Source organism: Tenrec ecaudatus, chromosome 7, assembly GCF_050624435.1.
Source record: "Tenrec ecaudatus isolate mTenEca1 chromosome 7, mTenEca1.hap1, whole genome shotgun sequence".
NCBI lineage: Eukaryota > Metazoa > Chordata > Mammalia > Afrosoricida > Tenrecidae > Tenrec > Tenrec ecaudatus.
In genome coordinates, this window is record NC_134536.1 from 116,854,826 (window position 1) to 116,873,622 (window position 18,797).

At 39.3% G+C, this 18,797-nt stretch overlaps 1 protein-coding gene across 1 annotated transcript in view; it reads right to left on the reverse strand.

The window, feature by feature from the left end:
- TINAG (tubulointerstitial nephritis antigen) overlaps positions 1-18,797 on the reverse strand; it is an 84,851-nt gene that overhangs the window by 21,644 nt on the left and 44,410 nt on the right. Inside the window, exons 7-9 of the mRNA XM_075554060.1 lie at positions 18,491-18,671; positions 15,241-15,286; positions 12,005-12,128 (exon numbers count right to left, since the gene is read on the reverse strand). Of these exons, the coding sequence (XP_075410175.1) occupies positions 12,005-12,128; positions 15,241-15,286; positions 18,491-18,671 (351 nt within the window). The remainder of the gene's footprint in view (positions 1-12,004; positions 12,129-15,240; positions 15,287-18,490; positions 18,672-18,797) is intronic.

Consider the following 18,797-nt stretch of genomic DNA (forward strand, 5'->3'; position numbering starts at 1 on the left):
GCAATTTTGAATATTCTTCAGAAAAATTTTATTTGCATGTGATATCAATGATATTGTCCTATAATTTGAGCATTCTTTCTTCAGAAGAGGTGCAAATATGGATCTCTCCAGTCATTTGTATGGGTAGCTGTCTTCTAAATTTCCTGGCATAGACCAGTGAGAGCTTCCAGTGCTTCATCAGCTTTGTGAAACATTACACTTGGTCTTCCATCAATTCAAGCAGCTTGGTGTTTAGCTCATGCTTTCAGTGAAGCTTGGATTTCTTCTTCCATACTCTAGGAATGGCTGAATATGGACTAATTCTTCTTTTAGTCAACCTCCAGGAATGGCTGAATATGGACTAATTCTTTTTGGTACAGTGACTTTATGTATTATTTATCACATCTTCTTTTGATGTTTCTTGCATCATTCAATATTTTGCCATAGACTATTTCAATATTAGAACTCGAGGTTTGAATTTTTGGTTGAGTTCTTCCAATTTAAGATACGCTGAGCATGTTTTTTTTTTCTTTTTGGTATTCCAAGTCTAGGTCTGTTCATATTTAACTATAATATTTGGCTTTGTCTTCTCGAGCTGCCCTTTGAACTTTTCTGTTCAGGTCATTGACTTCATCCTTTCTTTCATTTGCCTTAACTAATCTGCAATTGAGAACAATTGTTGGATTCTCTTCTATACTCACTCAGATCTTTCTTTCTTCCCTTTGTAATGACTTTCTGCTCTTTCCATATGATGCTCGTGATGCCATCTTACAGCTCATGAGATCTTCTGTAATTAGTGTTTAGTGAATCATATCTATTCGTTAGATGTTCTCAAAATTTCAGTGGGATGTACCCCGGGGCATATTTTGGCTCGTGTGAACTTGTTTTCATTTTCCTTAACCTCAAAGGGAACTTACACATGAACAATGAACGGTCTGTTCCTTGATGGCTACCAGCAGAGCCATTTTGATGCGGCAGAGAGGAAGAGTGCAGAATTCTTCAGGGAAGAAGTAAATAAATGGAACGCTGTTTTCAAAAGTGTATAGGCCTTTGTGGAAGACATATTGAGAAATAATGGCTCCACATTTTTATTTTTTTGCTTAAAACGGGTTTCTGTGATTTTATAGCAATACATTTTGATTAATGCTCATATATTCAGCGAGCCATATTTCATGAATACCAAGAGCTTTTTAAGAACTCTCTTTTAAAAACTCACACCATACCTTCGCTTAACTCAAACTTTCTGCTTTGCTTTTGTTTTTGTGTTTTAGAAGGCTAGACTATAGTAATGGCAATTTGGAGAGTAGAATGGACTTGGCCAGTGCTTTAAATGGCAAATCAATCAAATAGCAAAGTAAACAAGGTAGAACCAACAAAGCACAAACAGTGCTGTCACTTTGATTCAGTACCAACATCCAAGTCACTGCGATTCAATCAACACTGAAATGGAAGGAAGATAAGTCCTCTAGTCAGGGTTCACTCTCCTCAAGCCTCTCTTTACTCTCTTGCTGGCGAGTTTGCAGGAGTGTCTCAAAAGCCTGAATGCATGAGAGCCTGATAACTCTCCAGAGCTGCTTTACAATGGGTGGGTCATATTTTATACTATTTATTAATGTTCTTTCTGTTATTCCTCCTTGTGGCCTCAGCACCAAACAGAGTGGCTCCCACATGATGATGGCTCAATTATAGTGTTGGAAGTTTGAATTAACAATCAATTGGGGAATATCTACGTGAATTACATAGTTTGTGGTTTTTTCCAACTTTCCAAGAAGATTCATATAATTTCAGCCAATGAATTTTTTCTTTTCTTCAATTTAATAAGCACACAATATAATATGTAACTGCTAATTAAACTCAACATACCCTAAACAAAATTTCACAGGATTTAAAGATATTATTAAAAAACACACTAATGTAATTTACACATATACTGATAACAAGTCAGAAATCCAAGTTTTAACAAAAAGAGCCAACTATCATTTTCTTTTCTTTTTCTGTCATTTTCTATATTTCCAAGCCTGGTGGTCACTTTCAGTGTTTGTTTGCCGATCACCCTGACTTCTTAGCACACTCCCAGGAGTCTGTGGCATCACCAAGCCCTCTTGGTCGGCCTCCTCTCTCTTTGGTGACTTGTTAGTTTCTTTTGAAAGCCCCTCTTTTTCTACTTTACCTCTGTCTCTCCTTCAGAATTGAGTCCTGAACCCTCCTATTTTTTGTACATTCTTTCCTCCTGGTTCTAGTAACTTTATAAATGTGGATCATTTCCGATGTTTTCTCCTCCACCTCTGGAAAATGTGTTGTTTTACTTCAGAATGATATATAATTGGTTACTTGACATTTTCATTTGGATGTCTCCAAAAATCCTGAACTCAATATGTCTAAACTGAACTCTTGAGTCGCCTTTTACCTCCTCCTGCTCTTCTCCTAGGTCAGTAGATGGCACAGCGTGCATCCTGCTATTCATGAGAGATACTTGGAAGTCAAACTTCATTAACAACTTCCTCTCAAATCATCATCCACCTGAGAATTTACCAACATTTTTCAATTGAGCTAAATATATATACATATATATGTGTGTGTGTGGATATGAATATATAACTATGGATAAAGATAATATAGGTAGAGATGCTAGACATAGACACAGATGAAAGACTTATATAGATATTGATTAGATATAGAGTGGACGATATAGAGATAGATATGGCAGAGCACTGTTTAAATGCTCAGTTACTAAATAAAAGATTGGTAGGTCAAACCCACCCATTATTTTTGTAGAAGAAAGGTTTAATGATCTTCTTTGGTAAACATTAGACCAAGGAAACAGTATGGTATAAAGTTCTATTCTGCCACATGGGATTGCTATGAGTTAGAATCAGCTTGATCAGTTAGTGAAAAAAATTACTAAATTTTAATTTAATTTATCACAATTTTTTAATCCCCCTTGTATACGTAGTCACAACTCCAAAAACCAGAACCTGGTCAAGGCAGAAACATAGAGAAGGAAAACTTGATATTTTTCAATAAAACTAGCCATAAAAATGGGGGAAGAAAGCATTCTGACAAAGGCAGGAAACGAGTCCTGGAAACACCAGGCAGATTGGTAGAGTTCCAGGTCTCACAGGTGATGCTTTATGTACACACACACACACACACACACACACACACACACACACACACCATGTTCAGATTCATCTTCCCAATTACCATCCTAACTCAAGCTCCTGCTCTTTCTTCATTACGGTTTTACTTTTCTAATGAATCTTCCTATATCTGTCCCTTCTCCCTTCAGCACCTTAATTGGGTTCTCTAAGCATCACACAGAGTGACCTCTTAGAAATGCCAATTATGTCATTTCCCTCTCCAAAAGCCTTATGGATAATTACTCACCTTAGAATGAAGTTCAAAACCCCACTCATGAATAGCAAGGTCCTGCAAGCTGTACTATGCCTCCTTCACTTTTTTGTCGTTCCCAGCACACCACCCATTCATTCTCTGACCTTCCTAAGGTTAATTGCGAAGGCTGTTTGGCAGGAGATAGGTCTGATGACATCCTTCTGGAGAATGGAAGACACTGGCACACACTTGCATGTTGACAACATGCTTGGGGTCATCATAATTAGGCGTTGACTCAGTGACACCCTAATTTTTGCATTTTTAGTCAGAGCCATTGAAATAGTAATAGTTTACACTAAGACTTCCCTAGAAGAATAAAAACAAAAAGGCAGGAATGAACAGCTGATAGCAGAGGAGAGGCAAATAAATGGCGAATTCAGTCAACTAGAGTCCTGTCTCACTGGTACCGTGTCTCAGACACCGGTGCACACTGGTGAGGTGCCCTCACTGCGTGCTTCCACACGTGTCCCTCCCATCTGGCTTAAATTCGGGGCACTTTTTACTCCCCGTCTTTGGGTGTCTGTCTCCATTAACAGATTGCAAGCACTGCAAGGCAAGACAAAGGATAAACTAAAGTTTAAAAATCGGGGATAACACTTTTTACAAAACAAGCAAAGCCCACCCCCCCCCACCTTAGACATTTCTATTACAATCTATGTGAGGCTTTCTTTTCATCATTGCAAGTTTTTCTCTTACTGTCAATACAGTTTCCTAGTCTCAGCTTGGCCGCGGTGTGACGGGGAAAGACAGACCCCTTTCGCTATCTGAATGTCATTGAGTTTTTCCCACTAACTGAACTTGACTCCAGTTCACTGAAATGCCATTCCTTTGCTTTGATGCCAGGTTCTGAACTCAGATATATTTCATTACAAGATAGCATTGCTCAGCACTAAGATGTTTAACTGCCCTGCTTGCAAATGTGAAAGGCGGGGATGGAGCTATTTATTGAAAGCATCCCTCCCAGGACACGGAACCGAGGGCTCAGCTCACGGCACACAGAATGCACCATGTAAACCAGAGGGCCACTGCGAAGGCGTGGGTGCTGGTCTAGAGATAATGAAGGAATGTGAAGAAGACGCCGACATGCCAGGTTTCAAGCAAATAAGTAAATCATCTTTAAATAGAAGGATGTATTTAACTTGGCTATTCTAAGGTTCCCTGTTTGCTTATTCTAATACTCATGTTAAACTCCTTTTGATAAAATGGGTGATACCATGTATATCGTTACTTTGTTTACTTTTATAAAGTAATGAGTCTAAATATCTCTCAACAGGAATTCTTTAAAGATAAAACACATCATCTCAGAAGCCTTGGGAGAGGGAGCACACAGAAGCTCACTGCAAACTCACAGTTTGAAATTCCATTTTTATATTTTCCTCTTAAGTTTATATAAATTTTATTTCTATTCCAAAATACAGCTCGATTTGTTCTGAAATTAAACTGCTCCTTCCATTTTGTTTACATTTCCAGGTGGTAGAGCAATATGATGGGAAATGGTTTGAGTCTCTGCAACCCCACAGAGGAGGGAGAGCCACCCAACAACTAGGAACACCCATCTTAGGTGAATATGTGAGCAAGAAATAAATCTCTATGAATAATTTTAACCATTAGAACTGTTTATTTGTTGCAGTAACTATGACTCAAACCAGTGCACTCCATATAACGTGTAAGGAAGAGCTAAGAGTTCTGAAGTTAAGAGACAGCCTTCCTACCACTTAAATGAAATGCGTTTGCATCCGCTCTACTAATTATCCCCCATTTGTTTGCATTTGCTTGATAAGTGCAGTAGAAATTTCATCCAACTGTCTTAGACTTCCTCATGCATTGAAAACCTCTAATTAAAACATCTGTTCAGAATTTATTAATTTGCCACGGGTTAAACATCACATAGCATGAAAATTCAGGCTTAACGTTCATTTGTTATTCAGAAGGAAGAAGGTAAAAGACAAACAGATGAAAAGAAGTGGTGGCCCCAATAAAGCCATCTAAGATCGTTTGCCATGGCACTAATTCATCATCTGTCTTCTGGAATGCTTCCGCTTTCTGGTACATAGAAAAGGTAGGGGGGATGCATTCGATGTTTAACTTCAAAATATTGTTTTTACATCCTCTTAAGCACATGCCTCTAAGTATAACCACATTTAGTATTTTTAAACATACATTTAAAAGGTTTATGATTACAAAGCAGGCAATCAGTATCACAATCAAGCACCTGGATATAGAACATTATAACTTTTAGTGGGTCTATATTGCTGTTGGCTCAGACTGTAATATGTAACTTAGGATTGGATAACTTATTTTTTCTCTCATAATTATTTTAAAAAACTAACAGGTAAAATAAAATGAAATTACAATAACATAAAATCAGTAATATTAGAATTATCACAGTCTTGAATCTATAGGTATTTCCTCCAAAACCACTAACCTTTCCTTTCATCAACCATATTGAGCTTTGTGTCATTTCAATAATTCTTATGTCAGTACTCATATTCTAAATTCCTTGTTTCTCCTGGCTCCACACTGTGCCCATGTGGAAAACTGTCCGCCTTGGGTGGTCAATTACCCATGTCTCTGTGTACACATAAGCAGCTGACCACTCCGCTGGAGGCACACGCAAGAGTGCAGGTTGACCCCATTACCACTGCATAGCAATTCCATCAGCTTCCTTTGCCGAATCTCCAACACTGCACATGGACCATTGCAAGCCCTCTCTACACTGCACAAATTTCTTAGAGAGCATTCTATCCAACACACATTCACTCTGTAAATAACCTCACTTTCTTCTTCCCGATAAAAGAAGCCATCTGATAACAATTTTACTTCAATAGGTGAGTACATTGTTACCTAAACTCATTTTCTCCACCTTCTCTATGTATACAATAGGGAAGCAGTTCCTTATCTTTCCTGAGACTAATCTCAACACAGATTCTTGGGAGACCAACCCTTCCAGCTCACCAGCTTTCTCAGCAGCCTTACACGATATTTGTTTCCCTTTTTATTTTTAATTCATCTCACTGTTCTCTCTTGCTCTGTCTCTATAGATTTGGATTTTCTAACAGATTATTAAATATTGCTTTTCTCAAAATTTAATTCTCAATCTCTCTGTTCATCTTATTCTGCTCAGTCTCATCCTCTTCATCCTTTGCCTCTTGTCTGGCACTGAGATCAGTACATGTACCAGGTGCTCTCCTACCTGCATTTCCCCATCTCATTTGCTAACTGACTGTACAGTACTGCTGCGTAGCCAGTTCATGAAGCCATGACTTTATGAGTAGGGTACTCTTGACTCTTTCCTCAGGAAACTTAATTCCAACCCGCTATTTCTGCCACCTTTGCACCTTAACTATCTCTTAATCCACTCATGCCCCCACCCCAACTTTTTTTTTCACATTTCCCCAAGTCTTGACTATTTTTTTCCTTGGACTATTCCAGAGCAATCACAGTAATATAAACACAAGAGCAGCCCACCTTCCTATTGAAAACAATCCCATGAATATATCTGCTCTTAAAATCCTTAAGTAGTCAGCAACATCCTTGATCAAAATCAGTAACGTAGCCTACACGATCTTGTCTCCTGGTGGGAAGCCTGAAACAGCCTGCTTTGTGATCATACATATGTAGCTTTCTCATTACCTTTACACAACATGCTCTCTTTGCCGAAATGTTCTCTTTCCCAATGGCATCTCTCGGGTTGGTGTCAACCAGTGTGGGATATATACTGGCACTGCCACTCATAGGTCCATGAGGCTGGTTGACAATGGGTGCAAAGGCCCCACCCTACCCTGCCCACATGCCAGGTCATGGGTCCAGCAATGCAGCCCCACCTGCTACAGCTCCCAGCAGCTCCTGCTCTCTCCCAATGGGCCCCTCTCTGCCTAAGAGCAGATGTTGCTGCCTGCTTGCCTGCACAGAGATTAGTGATGACAATGTACCTCCACTACCTTGGTGCTCTGTCTCCCTGTGACCCCGGCCCATCCACCACTGCCACCACTGTCACCGTGGAAGCTGCTACCATGATGTCATCATCATCATTTGGCTTCACAACTGCCCCCTTAGTGCCACCACTGCCCCTCTCTCCCTGGCCTCTTCTCAGCCTGTCTTCCTCAGGGACATTTTTCAAAGTTCTGAAACTAGATCCATGACCTTATGTCCTCTTCCAAGCTTCAACTCTGCCTTTATTAACTATATCATCATTTTCCATGTTCCATATGATTTTGTTCAATAGTCACAAGGTAAGAGTGTTTTAGGTTGCTTGCCATTCTTGGGACACAACTTAATACCAGGAGCAACAACATGGGTACACATTTAAATTTTGTCGAAAACATAGGAGAGAGAAACTTGTATTCATATGACATCTTTAATTCAATGGCATTTTGCTATGTTTACAGTAACCATTGCAACCTATTGCAAATGTTTATCAACACACCCAACTCCTGTACTCTTAGGCATGTTGGAGTATACAGTCTTAACTTATACTATATGTCTGCCTTACCCCCTGAATTCCTTCAAGGCAGGGGCTGTGTATCCATCCTCCTTATATTCCCTGGTGTTGGGTCCTTAAAGGAAATCATATTCACTTGTACAAGTAAGTGAATTTAAAGAGCTTTGCCTTCCACAGAAAAGGCAGCAAATAGAATTTGCTGATAAGAATGTGTAAGGTACTCTGTAGGAGTATATTAAGCTTTTCTGATAAGGAACATTAACTTTCTCGGGCTATTTGATTGCTCTCTAATTCACTGATGCATTAATTTCCTGAATGTGGTAATTACCAAGTCAGGAATTACTAATGGAGAGAAGAATTAGAAATCCACTGCTCCGGGGCACCTAACAACGCCCAGGTGACCTGAAATATTTCTGAAAAGAAAACCAAACAAATAGCTTCTCCTGAAGTAATTTGCCAACTGGAAGCATTTGCCTTTTAAAATGTTACCTGTGTGAGGTAAACTTATAAAAGGTTACAAATTTCTAGGAGTTTACAAAATGGAGTGTAGTACTGCCATAGATAAAACAAATACTGAGAATATACAATTTGATAGCACGATTGAATGTAAACATATTTATCTCTTGTTCAACCCTGAGATGAATGAGTACCAGTGACCAGTCCTGTGAAATAGGTGGTTGTCTATTTCAATTCCTCGGTGATCACACACGACAGAGTAGAACTGTCCCATAAGGCTGCACACTCTGTGGACACGAGTGCTTGGTTTTTCATCTATCGAGTCACTGTTCTGATCTCCATGCATTCCATTAGCCAGGCACTTAACCCACGTGCAACACCAGAAAAATAAAGCTATTCGTTTTAATTGATCAAAATACTTGTCATGAAAATGTTGGCAATCCCATGGTTCTCTGGGTGATATGAAAACATACTTAAATAATTTAGCATATGGTGGGGGAAATGTTCCTCATCAAGAACACCAACAGAGGAGAAATAAAACCTAATAATGAAATAGAGGGGAGATGTAGAGGGAATGGCAATTTCCAGCAGAAGGAAAAACAGAATTAAGGGAGACACTGATTTCCAGTTAAAGGGTCTTATAAAATGCCATTTGCTTCCTTGAAGAGCCGTCCAACTATTAAGGATGAATGAAGCAAAGTAAAACAACACAAGTTAAAAACAACACTAAAAACAAACAACCCTCAACTCTCTCTGTCTTTAGAGAATCAAATGAAGATCCCAAACCCAGACCACAACTTTGAAGAGTAAACGATAAATGCATTTTGTTTTGTAACAAATAGGTGTAGATCCAGAGAGCCAGCACTCCAGACAGCAATCCCACATCGGAATTCTTTCCAGTTCATATCAAATAAACCTCCACTCATGACAACCATGTGTCTGTCACAGTGAGACGGTGCTCTGTAGGATATTCATTAGCTGATTTTCAGAAGCCAATTGCCAGGCTTATCTTCCCAGGATCCCTTGAGCGAACTAAAATTTCCAACCTTTCAGGAACAGCCCGTGCGTTTGTCATTTTTACCACCCAAATCGTCACTCCAAAGTCTGAATACCAATAACTCCCACGGAGAGGGTGTTGGGGATTATGCTAATACTCTAGGTATTTATTCGTAGGGAAATAGGGTCATGAGCCAAGCATGGCAATCTATTCTGAGAGGATGTCAGCTGCATCCCATAGCACCCAGGGATGATCAGCTGCGGAAGAAAGCATGCTTCAAGTCAGGTGCAGTGCTAAAGCTCCAGTCAATTTGCATAGGTATAAAGCGCCAAAGAACTATAAAGTGAAGGCAGACATACCCTTCAGGGTATGGATAGAAAGGATAGATTTGTTCAACATAAGTTCAACATTCCATCAAAGCCGAAAAGTTCCTTGGCAAACTACTGTCACATCTCCCTACTCTGTCTTTGAGCAAGGAGCTGCCTTATTTAAAAATGAGTGATGCTAACAGTCCTTGAAGAAGGACATCATGCCTGGAAGAAAGTCAGAGTAAACGAGGAAGACCCTCAGTGAAATGGATTGGCAATGACAGCTGTAACCATGAGGTCAAACAGGAACGAGTGGGAGGCTTGATTCTGGATCCAAACAAAATTCAACACTTGACAACTTCAGTGTGTTTTCTATTTATTAGGCTATTGCCTATGAGTTCAGTTGTGAGGATTTGGGTTTCCTTTGCACTGAGTTGTAATCCCTACTGCAGGCTGCACTGCTTGATCTTCTTCAGCAAGTGCTTCAAGTCCTCCTTGCTTTCAGCAAGCAAGGTTGTACCATCTGTGTATTCCATGCAGACCATTAGTAAGCTTTTCTCTGATACAGATTCTGCATTCTTCTTTATAATACATATATAAAATACTATTTATATCTATAGCTATATATAATGAAACGGACTCCCCTGTTACTGAGTCGATTCGGACTCATGTCATCCATCCATTGAATATGGAGTAGAACTGCCCAGAGGGATTCCAAGGGGTCCACAGCTTGTTTCCACAGAGCAGACTGAATTAGAACCAGGAACCTTTTGGTTTATAGCTGATCACTTTAATCATTGAGTCACAAGGGCTCCTAGGCCTCCCCTGCAGGCTCCAAAATCAAATGGGAACAATTTACCTTAATAGCTACAGACAGGAGACTTCCAAAGTCTGAAATCAGAGAAAGGTCTGAACTGGGAGAGTTTATTAACGAAAGTTAAAATTTTTAAGCAAATGATGGGTTAAGAGTTGCAAAGGTCTGCCTTTCCACTGAAAATCATCTGCTGCTCATTAAAGAGCTCTTATAACTACTTGGAGGTTTGGAAAACAATTCAACATTTAAATCAATCAGAAAAGTGCTTAATGAAAGAATAAGCTATAGATCTTTCCTAAGAGGGAACCATGATATACCAATTGGCCCATCACCCAGTACCCTATCCTCAAGGTTGTGGGGACTGTCGTATAGTTCCCTAGATAAAGTGCCAAGACAGCCTGTGAGGACTTTCTCCTTCAAGGTTTTGGGTTTTTACAGTTTTTAGAAAGGCCCTGAAAGTGAGGGTCAAGCAGCCTTCCCTTCGCTTGATATGACTCTGGGCAGACTCAAAGGCCTGAGAGCCCCCTAGTGGAATAAGTCAGGCCACAAGCTGACTGTGGCAATAGCAGAATTGGAACTCACTCTGCAAAATATAACTTGGAACAGGCACCACACAAACAACAAAGTGACCAGTTGTCCCGCTTTTGGCGGGACAGTCCAGATTTGTAACAATTTTTTCCCGCGTCCTGCGGCGTTTGAAAAAAAGTCCCAGTTTTTGGAAAGAATGCATTACAAGCTAGGGTATACGGTTTTCAGCTGCCCTGTGGCTATTTTGCCAGGATATGAGTTTTATCAATGGTGTCCCACTGGTGTCACACTCTACCAATGTTAAATAATAGCCTCTATACCTGAAGTTGAAGAGAAATGTCAAAACACTAGAAGAACATAGGCCCTGGATCAGATTATATCCATATATATTCTAAAATTTACAAAACCAAATCCACTGCCAATAAGTTTATTCTAACTCTCAGTGGCCCCGTAGAGAGTTTTTCCGAGGGTTTAAGTGTAAATGAGAGCAGATAGATCCATCTTTTTCACACAGACTGCTTTCGAACAGCCAACCTTGTGATTAGCCATCCAATGGTCATCCTTCTGTGCCACCCGGGTTCCTTGATGTACATTCAAGAGAGTCTGGATTCTCAACAGTTAGAGCAGGTTGATGAGTCATTTATTATAGTCTCAATGATTTATAAAGAGTAATAAGATTCAAAATATATAAACACAGTATAGTCTCTTTGAAAATAAAGGATTCCAAACAATCGCATTATAGTTAGGACAGTATTGAAATATTCAAATGTCACAGCATCAGTGGAAAATTATAAGGCACACGTAGAAGCAGAAGAGCTGACTCCATAAAAAGACTAGAGGAAGCTAGAAAACAACCCTACAAAAGAGCAGATAATAGAGAACTTTATATCACTAACCTTAAATATGCTAGAAGAACCCAAAGAAAAGGTGAAGATGAAGGAAAGGAGGACACAAAAGGACAATTTCAATACTGAGATAGAAACAAGGAGGGAGTCCTGGTACCCAAATGCACTGTGTGCACTTGTTTGCAATGGTTCCATTGTCTAAAAGCATTTAAAAAACATTTTTTTCTTAAGGAACAGTCTTACCCGGTGAGTTTGACTGCATGTGTCTGAAGCTTTCGATATTTTCCTGGTTCTTCATTTCTGCTGGCAACATGTCTATATATTCCTGTCTTATAATAGAAGAAATCCTCCTGGACCTGCATTATGGCTAAAATAAAACCCAATGAGAAATGAGCTATTTTTTTGTTTGTTCTCTTAATTCTCTTTCAAAAACTAGAAAAGTCACTGGATACATCTATGAGAACTGAATCTAAGAAAGGATTTTGCCCTACAGACTATATTTTCCTTCTTAATTTCCTGCAGTAGTTTCTTGTTCCCTTGTAAGAATGGCTTGGCTATTTAGACTACTACAACTCCATCTATTCTTAGTTGATAGAGCAGCGTTACCAAGAATTGAGCTCCTTGTAGCAAAATTCCACTAGAGTTGGCAGGAAACTGCTATATTTCACCATTAACCTTGTGTACACCACAGGCCCCTGAAAACTAGACGGAAACAAACAGCGCAGGCTGAGCCCAGCCAGCCCAGTTTATTGTACCTGTTCTTACTCCTTAGACGAGGATACAAACCTTTCTCCCTGTGAAGTCGAACACAAAGCAAACACGGGGCAAAGGAACACTATGACAAAATGCTGTCCCAGCTTTGAGGAGCAAGGCCAATGTTATACTCTTTAAAAAATAAAGATTATCCTTCATACAGCCCCGGCCATTCTCACGTAGATTATTTCGTTTATGAGTGCTGCTTTCCTGAAAGGCTTCGGGAATGCAATAGAAGACACAAATTAATGCTAATTCCACCTGGGGCTAGGTAAGTATACCTTGATAAATGCGTTCACGGGTTACCTATCTATTTTGAAATGCATTTTAAATAGAGGAGGGCGAAGGTCACAAGACTTTGGTGGACTCTAAAATGAAGCCTTTATTCCAAAGTGAATACAATTTTTTCAAGGTTTCTTTTTAAATTTCATTTCGTAAATATTCCATGAGTTTACTGATGTAGTTCATATATTCTCAAAAAAATAAGAAAAATAGTCTTTATCTACTATAAAACATGCCTACTGGATTTTACAAATTTATATAACTGTTCTTTATGTATATTTTTGCTTTCATTCTCTTTATATCTAAAAGTAGCTTATGGCATTTTTTAATTCTACAGATTTTAGAAGAATAAACACTGTGTTGCTTTTTGAGCTTTCCATTTCATTTCATCTTCTTTTGTACTGAGACAGGAGAAGCAATACCGTATGTTAGCCCAGGCAACAATAAGTAAGATGAGTCTGTAGCACCGCAGTAAGAAGAGAGGCCCAGCCTTCTATTTATAAAAATGTGCAGTTCTGGCTAGTGCACTTGCTATTCTACAGTGCCACTACCTCCCTTTACTCCTGTGTTTCACCTCCTCTTGAAGTTCTCGGGGAAAAAATACATTTTTCTGATTGCATGAAAACCTTACCAAATAATTTTAAAAGGATGAGAAACCATGAAAATTAACTTTAAATGGTTTATTTACTTAGCTTTTCACACTAAAATAGACTTGATAAGCCCACTCTCATGTAAGTATGTGAGCTGCCTTGCTGTAATCTCGCCTTTGGAAAATTACAGCAAGCTCATACAGGATTCCTATGTACCTAAGAGCAGAGAAGGGGCTCCCTAACGGGCTGTCCTTCCCCAGCCACTGACTCCGGCTGGCGAGAAGTAGGATCTCCACCAACATTTGTGAGAAGAACCTTTCAGAATTTGCATGATTTTGTGGCTTTGAATGTCTCTCGTTTCGAGTCATCATGAGAAATTCATAAGTTTTAAGTACATGGCCATGAAATTAACCAAAGTTATTCTCAAACTGAAAAGGAAAAACAATCAGCATCTGAATATATTTTGGCTGATTAAAAAGGAAAGGAAAACACAAATAGCATTCATGATTTTGTGATTTTGAGAGGTCATGTAAACGGTTCAAGTCATTTGGGTAGGAAATGGCGAATCTGGACTTTTAAATTTAGCCCTGATTTGACTGCCTGTGCGACTTCAGAATCTCACTGGGCACCTTTCAGGTGGCACACATGGAAATCAGAGATACATTGCCCCTGCCTTGCAGTAGTGAGCCCATTACACAATGTTAAGGACAGAGGGGAAAAAGAAACTTTTCTTTATTTGTTGTAGATTTCGTATAAGGTTTCAAGAGCTGTAAAAAATTAAACCCAATGCATGGTTGGTGAATGCTTTGTTTCCTAAGCAAATGCCAAATGGCGATAATGGTCTAAAACATGCTTCCAACATAGTTATAAAATCCGTGTTTCCTGCTAAATATTAAACCGATATCTATTCATTAGATCATCATTCAGAAGCAAACCAACAAAAACTGTCCATATAGTACATGTTTTTAATTTAAATTGCTTTTCCCTTGAATTGGGGCTACTTAATATTATCTTGCACTAATCATATATTTTAAGCCTCACAGAGTTTCCAACGTAAACTCACAGATTCTCCAGCTTAAAACAGCTGGATTGTTGTTTTAAGCATCAGAGGACTGGCTATTTGGTGCACAACAAGGCAACGTTTAGTTCAGAGAATATATGCTGTTGTATGTACACAGCAAAATATATTTTCAATACATGATAAGATAAACAAGGAGCGATTCATCAAAGATGACATCATAAAAATCCATCTAGGAAAATAAGTCACTATCTTATTTCCTTATGTACAGTTAGTTTATGATTCATAGCACATTTATAAAATTCATCAAAAGTCTTTTTGCAAAACATAAAAGTCCTACTGGCTAATTTGATTTATTATGAGCCAATGAAGGAAGGGAAGCACCAACGTTCTTTTCTACTGCTAATGCTCATACTTTTCTTCTTGTTTTCCTGAACCATTTAAACTGAAGATGAGAAAATAAAATTATCTATGTCTTAAATGCGCTTGAACTCATAAAGTGAGCACGGATGCAAATCAATCACTTCACATTTGATGTTTGTTTGATCTAAAGCATATTTGAAAGACTTAGTGGACTTTGATTAGACATGTCACTAATATTTAAGAGTATTGCCTTTGATTCAGTTTCATAATGAGTATGCCATCTTAAAATAAATGACAGATCATGAAGTACATACATGAGCATATCTTACACTAATATTAGAACTGTTCAACATTCATGAATGATACAAAAGTGAAAATTTCTCCTTTTAATATTAAGTTTCTTTATATGAGCTATAAGGGTACATCATGTTTCTAAGCAATTGATAAGACAGCCATATACCATACGAGCTTACCTTGAACGGGTCCGTTTTGCATGATTTCTTTCATTATCTCAGTTTCCTGGAGGGAGAAATATCACTGAGCATTATCATTGCTGTCAGGATTTACTAAACCTTTGCTCGGTGAGCAATGCTAACGTGGTTTGCACAATCCCTGTTAGGGACTGTGCGTCCCAAAGTGTTGTGCTCACTAGTAATTTACTATGAGATACACTTTGAAACATTCACATACAGAATGACAAAGTTGATAAAAACAAGATACAGCTATTTCGTTCACTAACTTCTATCACTAAGTGCTACTTTTGAAATAGGGAGGAAATATAATAGCTTTCTATGGCCACCAATTATAAAGTCAGTTAAACAAAATCCATGCTTTAACAGTGGAAAATAATCTGACTCCCAATCGTTTGACCACAAGAGGCATCCATGAAGATATCATGGAAATTTTCCAAAACCTCTTTGAAGCCCCAGCTCCCTTGTCCCATTGTTGCTAGGTGCCCTCACGTTGGCTCCCACTTAGAGCAACCTTATGTGCAACAAGACGAGACGCCGCTCAATCCTGTGCCAGGCAGACAATTGTTACTTTGAGCCCATGTGGTAGCCACGGTGGTAAGGCACCTTCTGGAGGGGTTTCCTCTTTTTAACTGCCTCTCAACTTAACTAATAATGATTTCCCTGGGAAAATACTGGGGACAAAGAAGTCTCACCATCTTCTATTCTGAGAGCATTCTAGCTTCCTATTCCAAGAGCATTCTAACTAACTTGCTCTAAGGTTTGTGTGTTCTTCTGGATGTGTACAGTTCTCTACATAGCCTTAATCAAAACCAAAATTCAAATGTATCACTTCTTCTTTGGGCTGGGCTTCCTTAATCATGTCCAGAGTTTCCACGTAACTGAAGTGATCGAGAATACCGTAGCTTGGCTCACCCAGGCCTCGGGCCTCACGATAACATCTTGGCTCTTCAACACTTTACAGAGGCCTTGAGCATCTGGTTTCCAAATGCAATGCGCTGTTCGATTTTTTGATTTCTTGATTGCAATCAATACTTTCTTGAGTGTTGATTATGTATCCAAGTAAAACGAAATCCTTGAAAAATTAAATCGTTTCTCCATTGCTAAGGCTATCGTCCAGTTGTGAGGCTTTTGGTTCTCTCTCTATTGAGTTATAGTCTGTACCGAAAGTTGTACTTGTTGACATTCATCAGCAAATGCTTCAAGTCCTCTTGGCTTCATCCAGCAAGGTTTATCACCTGCAGATGGCAGTTTACTGATAGCCTTCCTCCATTCCCACTGCTGTGTTCCTCTTCATTTACACCAGCTTCTGGGGTTATTTGCTCAGCAGAGATTGCATAAATATGGTGAGAGGATGCAGTGCTGAAGCACACCTCTCCATGTTATAAACCACGCAGAGCCCCTCGTCTGTTTGAATGACTGGCTCTTGGTCCCTCTACAGTCCTTCCATGAGCACAGTGAAGATTTCTGGAATTCTCTTTATTTATAATTGGAGCCAGAGGTCAGAATGACTCACTCCATCAAATGACTTTGCCCAGTCAATAAAACACAAGCTCACGTCTTTCGGGTGTTTCATCTGCTCTCAGCCAAGGACAATCTGATGTCAGCAATGGTATTTCTCAATCCATGTCTTCTTCTGAATCTGGCTTAAGTTGTTAGCATCTCACTGTTGATGTATTTCAGCAACATTTAAAAAATTATCTTCAACTTTTTCATCCCTAGTTTTTCTGTGTAAATCTTACGGTTGTATTGACTGGATTTCCCAGTATAGATACAGATATTATCCCATCACGATATTTCTGCTCATGCATCAAACACTGCATAGTGAAGATTAGATTTGACCTGGGCCTGTACACTATGGGAGATTTTATCAGACAGAAATCAGAATGATATTCCGGTCGGAGGAATCACGTGGCCAATCAGACACACCAGGAGAGAGCACCGTAGTCCATATATTGTATCATTATGAGACTAGAGAAGGTAGCAGAGGACATGGCTTCGCAAAAGTGAGTATGAACTAGCTCAGGAAAGGTCTCTGTTGTATGGTAAGATGACTGGGCTCTATTCTCAGGAATTGGAAGCCTCTATTGGTTCAAATACTCTGCAAGTGATAAGGTATCTTAAGACATGGCCACGATGAACTAAATTTTGTGTAGGCTTCAACATGACAAATTGCAATCCTTTATGGCTTGGTCCTCTTCAATTATTTTTGGGGCTAAGGATAGCAACACACACACGCACATGCACACACACACACACACACACACACCACTGTCATCAAGTAAATACTGACTCATGGCCACCTTTTAGGACAGGGCAGAACTGCCCCTGTGAGTTTCTAAGAATATAGCTGAGTACAGGAGTAGAAAGCCTGATCTTTCTTCTCCACACCGAGTGTTGGTTTTGAACTATTGACCTTTCCACCAGTGCTCCTTTGGAAAGGGGCAAAGGACAAGTAATATAAAGTAATGACAAAATCATATAGCTATCACCCAAAAAATTATTGGAAAGAGTTTGACTTAGTCTCCCTTAAAAAAAATGGTGGCAAGTATGTATGTAAGTGCCCATCTTCCATGGCAGCATTCTTCACAAAGGCGACGCAGTGGCATCAATCATGTTCATCACTTTGTACAAGCAGTAGCATCATCGCGTTCAGAGACCTGGTAGAGCTGTACCAGCTGAGCTGCCAACTGAAAGGTTAACAGTTTGGACCCCCCGCTGCTCCCTGCATGAAAGATGTTCCCATAAAGACTCATACACTCAAGGGGCCTATCTAGTCCATCCTATCGGGTTGTTAGGGGTAAGAATTGACTCAGTGGCAGTGCGTTTGATTTGCTTTTTAAGAGAAGCTCGGTGTGTCTTAAGCAGGGGGGTCTTCTTTCTGCTCACACATCCTTCCCAGCCCTTATTACCAACAGTAACCTTAAGTCTGCATCTACCTGCCTGTTAAACATTTTCCAAGTGGAACCGTACAATGTTTGTCCTCTTGGGGATCATGTCCCTCAGTGGAGTTATTATCAAGGTTTATCCACATTGAAGTATGTATTAGGATTTCATTTTCGGGTTGAATGAGATACCATTGTATTAAACTAGTATGTATCAAACATTTTTGACCATTCGCTTGTGATTGTCTTGTGAGATACCAAAGCTTGAAGCCTTTCTGGATACTTTAGTAAGAATACCAAATCATTATACCTGAAAATAATAGCATTTTACTGTTAGAACATTATTAATTCTTCCCATTTAGACTTACATTCGAGGAGACTCTGTATGGAGGGGAACATTGATAGATCCTGTTAGATTTCTCTATGCTGTTGGGACATGGCTTTGTGGCATGCCGCTTTCCCCGCCCATCAGCTCTGCTGGCCATGGCACAGCCATGATTGTCTGCATTTTGATCCTTGAAAAGTGGGTAACATGCATGGGACACCAGTCTACGGAGAATAAGCCAAGAAACAAAAGTAATATTTAGGAAAATGCCAGAATAACATGTCTCTATGCAATTTTACTAAATTAAACATTCATCAACTAATCTGGCTGTTTACATGTATGACTTAGAA